The sequence below is a fragment of the Aptenodytes forsteri genome, unplaced genomic scaffold (genome assembly GCF_000699145.1).
Source record: "Aptenodytes forsteri isolate BGI_AS27 unplaced genomic scaffold, ASM69914v1 Scaffold404, whole genome shotgun sequence".
NCBI lineage: Eukaryota > Metazoa > Chordata > Aves > Sphenisciformes > Spheniscidae > Aptenodytes > Aptenodytes forsteri.
The window spans coordinates 1,347,116-1,357,687 of NW_008795629.1; the positions used below are offsets into that span (position 1 = coordinate 1,347,116).

Genomic DNA, 10,572 nt, shown 5'->3' on the forward strand with positions numbered 1-10,572 from the left:
CAATAATCTTTTTAGAGAAAATGTGGAACCTGGTAGGTTCTGTTGATTAAACATTTCTGTGGCTTTTAGATCAGTGGAGGGGTGACTCTTCCTCTGGCCACAAGGCTATTGCTTTCCTTGTGGCTTTTATATTTTGTCAGTCGGGGTGGACTTTTGTTTCTGCAAATATACATAAAGTGGTACATTCTCTAATTGAGGAAATTCTAAATTATGTAACATCACTGGTGCCTGTCTGTGTAAAATGTGGAAACTCCCTCGGCTTAATTACAGCAGTGAATCAGTTCTGTTTTATGATTCCACTTCAGGGCGACGAAAGCAGTATTATAACCAGCTTGTTCAGTGCTATTTATTTTACTGCAGGAAGTTATTTGTTGGTTGGTATTGTTTATGCAACAGTTTCGCTAATAATCATAGCAGCTCACTGAGCGGAGGTGAGGTGGAAGTTACTTGGTTGTGGGTTGTAATAAGAGGAAGAATGATTCTACAGTAACTTGTAACAAGAGCAAACAGTTAATGGGACAGTGACTGAACAAGACCGGTAGTCCCTTGAGAACATATACGTATGTGAATAAGCATACATTTAGAGATCACTGAGTTTATTTAGTTATTGTGAATTGTTAGGGAAATAAAGTTGCATTGATAAAATTTGTCATGACTTAACTAAAGTATGTAGAGAACAGTGTTTAATAGCCATACTTTGAACATGCCTGTGTGTCATAACAGTATTCTTTGTGCATAGTATGTAGTAGAGGTCAAAAGAAGTTCTAAACATTCCTTTTCTGTGGCCAAACAGAACTAATTGTTTTCAGAATATAAGAAAATTTAACTTTGTTTTCTTATTTCAGTAAAAAATCCCAGAAGTGGGATGAAATGAACATCATAGCTACGTACCACCCAGCAGGCAAAGATTATGGCTTGATGAAAATAGATGAGCCGAGCACTCCTTATCACAGGTAGGCTTGCTAAACTGCTGTCCTAAATGATGCCAGGTGACATAGTAGTTTTACAGCAAAACTGACTTTGTGGATGTTGTAGTATTTACTATAGCTGATTGTCTGATAGACTGTGCAGGCCTACCGGATATATGCAACATATTCAGATTTACAAAGCTCCTAAATAAAGGCTTATAGCTATCGAGGAGAACTGTCAAAAAGGAAAGTCAATTTTTAGAAGGTTTATGTCTAGCAGGCTTTAGGCTTTGAATGGAATAAGTAAGTCTGACTTGCATTGATTTTATTTTTTTCAGTTAACATCTGTGTACTAGAATATGAAGTTATCATTCATATTAATATTTAAATTAGATTTGGAAAGTTTTTCAAGTATTAAAGGAATCTTTTAATTGAGTGTTGTAAGGTTTTGACTGTTTTATCAAGCAAATTTTAAGCAGCAAATTATTGATAAAGGCTACCTTCTCTTGTTTTCCAAGCATGGTAGGAGAAGATGATGAGGATGCAGTGAGTGATTCAGAATCAAATGAGCCCTTAAAAGCAGATGTGTTGAGTAAAAAGTAAGTATTGTCATAGAAAATTGACTGGATGTTAAGATAATTTTCTCTTTCCTGGAGTAGTTTTTCTTTATGGAAAGGCGTTGCTGGTTTCTCTAGAAGTCAAACTTTTGCTGTTGTCAAATTAAGTAGTTTTCGGTGTTTGATAGTGCCACTGGTACTTCAAACCTCTTGCAGGTTGTTAGTACACATAAATATGGCAAAAATAATGAACAAAGCAGTTTCTGTGAGTGTTCTGAAATTTCCTGTATTTTAAATGGTGAAAAACTTGCTGCTCCAGCATTTTTCATTGCATGTTTTATGTAGACTGGCAGCTGCAGCTGAAGGTAAAGGACCCAAGATTATAGCAAAGCAAGAGGAAAGCAGTGAGGAGGAGGAAGAGGATGAAGAATTAACACCTGAAGAACGAGGTAGGCATAAGTTGTTTTCTTTGTTTTGGTTTTTTCCTACAAATATTTCTTATTGAAAATCTGAAACTATTTGGGAAGAAAAAGTACTGTCTAACAGAAAAATGTTGTCATTTGAAAATGGAGATAAATAGTCTTTGAAGGGTAAATAAAAGATTGAACAAATATGCCGTTTGTTTGTACTCAGGACCGTTTGGTTTGTGGAGATAAATTTGAAGGGTAAATAAAAGATTGAACAAATATGCCGTTTGTTTGTACTCAGGACCGTTTGGTTTGGGTTCTACATACAAACAGGAATTTGCTGTTACTGGCTGCCCCCTTGTATACAAGCTTAAGGTGTGGGAATTCCTCTTAAACCTACACTTCTCAAATAAGAAACTCTTCTGGTTTTGGGGTAAGGGAGTACTTCTTAATCTGAACATATTTCAGGTAGACTTAACAATTCAATGAGTACCACTGCAATTAAGATGCTACTAATTGCTTGCAAACATACAGATGGTATTTCTGTTGTCTTCAAAGCAACTGGTAGATGGTTCCAGCAGGAAATCTACATTTATTCCTAAGCAAACTGCCTCATGCATCTTCAACAGAGATGTTTTGTGTTAGCTTGGGCTAGGACAATTTGAGGAAACAGTCAAACAATAAGACTTCTAAGGTTTCAGGCTTGTGTTATTTAGCTGTTGCTTCTCATCTTTCCTGGCCCGAACTTTGAGCGTGTAACCTTACTACTCTAAAGGAAGGAGGAAAAAAAACCAGTGTTGGGGCTGCCAATAAGCAAAGTTTAATTTAATTATAATGCGTTACTGCTAGACCTGCTAATGTTTAATATATGGAGCAAAGTTAGGCTTCAGACCGTAGGGAAAGTGGAAAATATTTTCTTCTACATGTGGTAAATCTATCTCTCATAACAGGCCTTTGGTAGCTAGCCAGGAGTCAAGTCGGACATCTGTAAAAGTTCATCTTCTATCCCACCAGTACGTCTCAATTTGTCCTTAAGTTTACTTAGAAACAAGGCTTGCGAAACTTTGGAATTTCGTGTGCTGTTACTAGATGCTTCTCTTGGTTCAGACTTGCTCTTACTTGCAGACAGGTTCTTTTAAAAGTGGTTTAGCCATTTCAGTCCATTAATTACTAGCCTTTTTGTAAGTCAGACTCATTTAAAAGAACACTCCACAGCTTGAAGAAAATAATTTTAATTCAGTGATTGCTTGATCAATGGACTTTCAAGGTAGGAATTAATTTGACCTAGGAAGCAGTTAGTTCCTCTCTGAAGAGGAAATAAGTTGTTTTGTTTTTTTTTTTTTAAATGGAGAAATAAATATTTGCATTTGTTTGTCCACAGAGAAAAAGAAACAGTTTGAAATGAAGAGAAAAATGCACTACAATGAAGGTCGAAACATCAAACTGGCAAGACAGCTCATTGCAAAAGAACTACACGGTGAAGAAGAGGAGGATGATGAGGATGAAGAGATGCATGATGCTGCAGATGTAGAAACAATGAGTACTGAAGCTACTGAACATGGTGAGCTGATTAATCAAAAAGCATGTTTAAGTACTGGTGGTCCTTTCAGCTGCTGGGAAACGAATACACTCAAGTGTGAGAATGAATAGAAAGGGTACACTATGTATGTAACGCTCAATGTGCAATACTGCATGCTGTCTTGATAGGTAGATTTGTAGCATGGTACCAAAACCATCAGTATTGCTAATTAAGCATGTGGGCGTTTGTTTGTTGTGACATAACAGAAAAGCCAACACCTCTGCTTCATACTATTTCTCCAGCATAACTGACTTTTGGTAGTCAAGTTGCCAGCATCCTTTTTAAAGGAAGAGTTGTCTTGTACAGAACACTTAAAAGCTGTGGCCACACGGGAGAGCCTGACCTTACGTTGTGGTTTAGTTCCCGTTCTGCTCCCAAACCATTCTGTAGCCAGCAATGGGAAACTAGCACGAATGTTTCCTCTCTGTGGAGAGGAGTGTATCTAACTTCCTAAGTAAGAACTCCTGCCTGTCTTACTGTAATGTAAAACTGCTGTTCGGACTTCAGTATGCACTTGTCCCTGAGTGGTAATGCTCGTTTCTATAGTATGGGATAAGACCCTCAGCTTTGCTTTTAGCGCAGCTACTGGAAGAAAGTCTGGGACTTTTAGCTGGGAGCTGTTTCTGGAACCTGCTTCAGGGCTGTCTCTTGACAGAAAACTTGTAAAACTATAGAGGCTGACACCTTCTCCTTCATCTTTAAGCTTTTCTCTGGGTGAAAAGGGTAGACTGTATAATAAGTCTTTGACTTTTTGTGGTGGCCTTCTGGTGAATAATTACAGCTGTTCACTACCCACCTCTGTGTATAACAGCACTTCGACCAAGTTTTTGGCATTAAAAAAAAATAGTTGTCTGTTGCTCATGAGACTAGTGGCAATGAAGTCTGTAAGCCTCATTCATCTGTTGCTTGGTGAAGCCATGAGACCTTAGCACAATCTGCAGACTTGGGAAGATGCTGCATGGGTTTAACTTGGTTCACATTTGCTTTTCACAATCATGTGAACTAGGAACTCTTCTAAAATTAGTTTAAATTCCACACAATAAAAAGGTGATTTGCAAAGTTCTGTGTTTTTAAGTTCTGTGGATTGCACATTTTAGTCCCATTATTTATTACAGGAGGACTAAATCCTTCATAATTGCTCCAAAAGGGTAATTTGGTATGTGTCTGAGACCCATTAATGGACTGACTTTATCCCGTAACTTACCATATGCCTTATAATGGCTATTTACTAGAACTTCACTCTCCAGGGGAAAGGAGGGCTCCAATAGGCAACCTTATGACCTTTCTCCATGGCCTGAAGCTGCCATCTCTCTGCACTCTGCTGTAAAACAGAGGCAACTCCGCTCCCCAGCTGCATTCTCCAGTGGAAAGAAGGCACACCTTTGCAGCATTTTTCCATCTCTATTGTTGAAGTCCATTCCACCTTGCCTCATAACCAGCTTCAGAGCCACAACTGGTAATTATCAATTTTAGACTGCTCATGGCCAATAGATTCCATAAATGTAACTGTTTGCCAGTTTATCAACCCATTAACTAACTGGTTCGCCTCCACACCACAGTATATAGAAATACTTTCCATTAACTTGATGTAGTTCTGAATTCTTCATTTTTGTTTTATATCATTCTGCTTAACAAACCTTGATGTTTCATTATCTTCTAATCTCTGCATCAACTATCATAGCTTTTGGTCTTTGTACTTGATCAGTTCTTCTGAGGTTAAGTACTGATCTCACTTTTGTAGCAGCTGGTGAATTGAATGCCCTCAGACTGATCATGGGTGATTCTTTGTGGCAGGGTTGGTCAAAGCATGATGAAATATGGACAAAACTGTTAATAAACTTCTCTGTCTTCTGCCACTGCCCACGTTTTACCCAATTTCTACATTGAGATGATAAATGTTCAGCAACATAGCTCTGTTAAAGTAATGTCAAAGTTTTACTGAAATAACTTTTTTGAGACGACATCTCTTTATCACTCTCTCATCTGTATTCTGAGGGCACAAAAGAATTTCCTTATTCATAAATGTTAATTAAACAGATATTAGAGCTACAGAATGTTTCTCAAATAGCTGACTTTAACACTCGCTACTTGGGTTTTTTGCTAGTCTGTGCTTTTGGTCACACCATGATTTTGGTCATGTTAAGCAATTGGGTATTTAAAACAGTATTTCAATTTGGTTGTTTCCTTCACGGAAGTGGATTAAAATGCCATTAATGTTCTTGTTCCTGAGATTCCCCTGCTAGGACTGTAAGCGTGTGGCAAGATTATTCATCTGGATAGCTTTCGAAGAGCTCTTCGACTTCAAATCATTGTATTTTAAAGTGCTTTCTTATAGAGCAGAAAAGGAGGGGTTTCTTTACTCAGTGTATTGGGTGATGCAGGAGCTGATTTTTGTGATGGCTTATTTTGGCTTCACTCTGTTAAACTGACTAACAGCTCTGACGCTTGCTTTCAACTGCAAAGGAAATGTCTTTTTCTGCATGTTGTATTGTAGCTACATTTTGAGAATTTCTTCCGTTGGACTTCAGTTCTTCTGAAGTTACAGAGATCATCTGGTGATGTGGCTACCACACACCTGTTATGTCTGAGACTGTCAATCTGTGCAAGTGAGAGCTGGCATGCAGTGTCTTTTTATTCCAGTGGAATAACATGGCTTCTATAGTACTGATGATCGTTCCAAGTAAAGATGTAACATGAGAGGCATTTCTTAGTGGTCTGTTGTGACTCTAGGGCTCCGCTGGCTCCTGGGTTGTTTTTCAGGCAATTTGAGACCCTCTTCTCACTTGGAATTTTTTTGTCCATGAAGATCCCTTAAAGGTTCTGTGCTTCTCTTATCCGATGCTCCTTTCTACCCTCTAATCATGTCTGGTTTGTATTTGATTAAAACTAACAGTACTCTTCCAATCTCTACACTCTCCTTTTGAAGAAGGGGCTAAAGACTTAGGACAGGTTTTTAAGAAGGCTTCTGTCAGATACCACCAGGTCTGCTAATATGAGTTGCGCTTCTTGGTTACAGACTGAGATTTCTTGCTGATTGAAACGAAGATGGCCAGTCCAGTCAGTGATGGTGAGAACTGTTTGTATATTTTTGCCCCTGTCTTCATTGTGGGCTACCAAGTGTTTTAAGTGGATGGGTCATTCCTTTCTTGCCTCAAGTAGCTGTAACTTACCCCATGCATACGGATTCTAGCAGCCGAGTTTTTTGGTGGAAAAGAAAGTTCAAGTTGTAATTGGCTGCATTAGGATTCCGTGCTTCAGCGTTTCAGCTTCTCTGGAATTTCTCTGGCTACTCCCTATTTATGACTCCATGAACGACGTAAATAGACTTTGCCAGCAAAATAGTGACCTTTGTTCCTCTCCACTAACGCTTTTCCTTTAACAATTCTCTTTGAACTCACCGAGGGAAAGATTCCTGATGTAGGTAGATTTAAGCATGATGATTTCAATGCAGACCTGTCCTTACTTCTGCTACACAAAGTATCACATACAAGGGTGTGATCTATAGCAGTTCAATTGACAGGCAGTAAAACTATTGTTCACTCCTCATGGTTCATTTAGCATTCGTTGCTGTGATAACCCTGCTCAGATACTGCTGATCAGCTTAGCAGCCAGCTGACTGGGCGTGTGCTCTTTTGGCCTTTGGTAGATACAGAATACATTGTGTTTTCTTAACCACGGTGAGCGTCACCCTAAAGATGACTTAAGTGAGAAGGCTGGGTGCATACAGGAATTGGTTCTGCTTGTTAGCTATGCTATCCACTTGCTAAACTGCACTTGTTACCAAGTCTAACTTGTGCTGAAGCCTAACTGGCCTTTTTTAGAGAAGATTATCTTCTGGTTGTGGTTTTCTCTGATCTTTGCTTTATGCCGCTGAATTTTCAGGTGTGCATATATATATACATATTTATTTATATATGTATAGTGGGCTTTTTCATATGAAAAGCACTAATGAGAAGGAGCTTTCTCTGATTTATTGCTGTTCTGTGGCTCAAAACCATGAGTTTAATGACTTCCTGAAAAACACAAGAAGACTGCTCCTTCATTTATAAGCTTGTTTTGTTTTAAAGTATCTCATCTGGAATTGAAATTTGACCTGAAAAGTACTATACTTGCTTGTGTTTCAGGAACCTCATATGCTAGTTCTGCAAATTTGATCTCTCTCTTAACTCCTGGGTTAAATCCTCCCAATTCCAGGGTTGGTAAGCACTCAGTGCTTGGTATGTGAACAATGGTGTTAGCCATTTCTTCAGAACATGAGGGTGAAATAACTTAGTTTGAGAGTGCAGAAACTTCCAAAGTAAATCTTGTAGGCTGCTAAAAGGAATTGGCAAACATAACCTTTGGAGAAGCAAAGATGATTTCAGGAGGCTTTTTGTATGTGTTTTGAAAATACTCAATGAGTGTGAAGAATTATCTATTTTTTGTAATCTTTCTTATGCAGCACATGCTACTCGTGACCAGCTGGAAAGTAGAGCACACAGCATAGAAGAAATCTGTCCAGAACTGTAACTGCTTGTCAAAGACACAAATATAAACATCGCTTCATGATTTTTGCAATTAAGGCTCTTAAATATTGAGAAGCATATCAGTTACAATGTTGTATTGCCAAGAATGTTCATTTTAGACTTGTCCATTAGGCAGAAAAACCTGTCTAATTGATTTATTCTTGTGCCTAGTATTTCACGGAGAATACTGCTTCATAATCTGTTCAACCAGAATGGCATTCCCTGTATGTATAACGCTGATTATCTTGCGTAATGTACTGTTACTCTTCATGCTTCGAAACACAGTATCTTGGTTTTTCACTATTTATTTGACAGTGTTCTAGGTGTGGTATCTCTTATGGAAAGGTTTAGGATTCAAGAGCCAAACGGTACAACATACATCAGATTGACATGCAAGCTATTTATCGGATGTGTTAAGCAGTTTAAAAAGGGATTATTTAAGTCTTAAACTTTTTTGCAAAATGTTGACCTGTTAATATAGATTTGAGTACGTTATTACCCGTACCTTCCCAGTCTTTACAAGAAGAGTGGTATTAATTTTTAAGAGTGGTGTTTGGAATCAGTTGTTAGTTTCTGACTGAGGCAGTACTAACGTCTGGTGGAGGGAATGTTTTTACACTGGAAATGTGCTAACTTGAACTTTGCATTTAACTGTCATCTCTTCCATTGGGACTGTATGTTTTGTGGAGCTCTCTTTGGCTTATCATGAGAACATGGAAGTTCTCTCCAACTTTTCTCTTAAAACCACATCCACTGTCACTCTTCTGGCTCGCTTCAAACTTTTGGTCCTTTCCAGTTGCATGAAGAGTGCTTGTGCTACTAGCACTTGAGGAAAAACACGCAACCATGAGCAAATCCACATCAGGACTGTGAAGATGAGCTGAGTTTTAGGCTCTGGCTGTTCCTTATATAAAGATAACTGCTGCTGATCTCCTACTCATTTGGGGTTGGTAACCTGCATACTGAAAACCACTGGTCTAAATCTTCCTGTATCCATTGCAACTTACAGCAGCTGCTTTTGCAAAATGAAGGCTGTTTGGAAGAATAGAAGGGAAACTGCCTAGTTCAAATACTTGTTTACAGTGTGGTTGTATAGCCCCTGAAAAGAGGGATTCTGAACCTCCAAATTGCTATAAACAACTTCCCACTCGGTGGAATTTGACTGGTGAATGTTCCAGTATTCAGAGTAGTTCCTGGGTTTTATTACACAAATGAAGTATACACTTAAGCTTTAGCTTGGTTATGGAATAGTGTATATCTTAATTTTGACCTGAATTTGATATGTTGCAAAAATCCATATCATTATATGGATCTATTTTAAAATGTCTTTTTGTCCACTGTATATGTGAAGTTTGAATAAAGGAATGAAAGTTATTTTACAGTTACATGCATTCTCAAGTGTGAGCTTTCATGAAATCCTAGAGAGACTGAGAGTGAATAAGGCAATAGGATGCTGTCCTTTGAAAGGTTTATACAGGAATAATTAGTTAGAATGGATGCATTGCCAAAGATGCCTGTGAGTTGTCCTAATTGGGTGTTGTAGTGTGCCTTTCCCAACTATCTCCTCTCCTTAGTAGGTGACAGGGTTGTCAGCTGTGGCTTATTTAGTCTTCTAAGGGCCTGAATCAGGATTAATAGCATCTTTTCACAAGAAAGAGTTCAACTCTTGATTCACTCCAGTGTGGTGATGCTAATTTTTCAATATGGAGAATGCTCTTTCTTCTTGTATCAAACATGGTCACTTCTATAGAACAAACAGGGGCAGAGTAAGCATTTAGAGACTTCTGACTCCTAAAGTCACTTACTGCAGCTTTAAATTTGGCTCCCAAGAATAGGATTTCAAAACTTGAAAGTTTGCACCCTTTTTATACCAGCTTGCAGCGTTCAGACTGTTGGAACGTCTGCACCGACCTGTATTTCACACCGACCAGCGGATGGCCTGGTCTGCCCCAGCTAGGGCAGTTAAGTCCTACTGAGAGAGTGGCAGCACTCGGCAAAGCTGCGTTACTTTCAGACTGGAGCATGAACGGGTCAAGATTTGACCAATGTGTATGGGTAATGCAGGTGTCTTCTGCCATGCTGTAAAACAGATTACTCGTACTTTGTGATAAGTACAAGTGGGTACTTTGTACCCCCAATTATAGAATCGTTTAGGTTGGAAAAGACCTTTAAGATCGAGTCCAACCGTTAACCTAGCACTGCCGAGTCCACCGCTAAACCATGTCCCTAAGCACCACATCTACAGGTCCTTTAAATACCTCCAGGGATGGCGACTCCATCAGCAGCAGCTCTTATACGAGCTACTGTCCTGCCCTCCTTCCCCCCACACTTTCTGTGTCCAAGACCTCATTTTCATTTTGGTGCTCAGCAAGGGGTACTTAGTACCCTACAATGCCTACAAAGCATTTTCTTTAACAAACGAAAAAACCTTTGCTAACTTCCAGTAAAGACCTTTCCTGTAATGGCTTCCAAAATCCTGGATGAAATGGGTATGTAGCTTTGAGGGAGGTACAGTATACGGAAATGCATGAAGATGGCTTTAAGTGAACCTCAGAATGTAAAGTAGGTCCCTTCATCAGTCAGATGATTTTGAGCTGCCTGGGTGATCTCCCTTTT

General features: G+C 38.9%; 1 protein-coding gene across 2 annotated transcripts; it reads left to right on the forward strand.

The window, feature by feature from the left end:
• The first annotated feature begins 829 nt into the window (after positions 1 to 829).
• Positions 830 to 9,341, forward strand: PPP1R2 (protein phosphatase 1 regulatory inhibitor subunit 2). 2 transcript variants are annotated; one of them, XM_009282337.2, is made up of 6 exons: positions 830 to 953; positions 1,427 to 1,507; positions 1,811 to 1,914; positions 3,254 to 3,433; positions 6,468 to 6,518; positions 7,893 to 9,341. In XM_009282337.2, the coding sequence occupies exons 1-5, from the start codon at positions 871 to 873 to the stop codon at positions 6,470 to 6,472; spliced, it is 453 nt and encodes a 150-aa protein (XP_009280612.1). In that variant the 5' UTR covers positions 830 to 870; the 3' UTR covers positions 6,473 to 6,518; positions 7,893 to 9,341. The 2 variants fall into 2 exon arrangements, with proteins under 2 accessions (XP_009280612.1, XP_009280611.1); XM_009282336.2 differs by lacking the exon at positions 6,468 to 6,518.
• The last annotated feature ends 1,231 nt before the right edge of the window (positions 9,342 to 10,572 follow it).

What these genes read in the sequence shown, in the direction of transcription:
- PPP1R2 (XM_009282336.2), top strand. Translation starts at nt 871, where the DNA reads ATGAACATCATAGCTACGTACCACCCAGCAGGCAAAGATTATGGCTTG. An exon ending in CCGAGCACTCCTTATCACAG is followed by an intron (nt 954 to 1,426) that starts GTAGGCTTGCTA and finishes TTGTTTTCCAAG; the next exon opens with CATGGTAGGAGAAGATGATG. An exon ending in ATTAACACCTGAAGAACGAG is followed by an intron (nt 1,915 to 3,253) that starts GTAGGCATAAGT and finishes GTTTGTCCACAG; the next exon opens with AGAAAAAGAAACAGTTTGAA.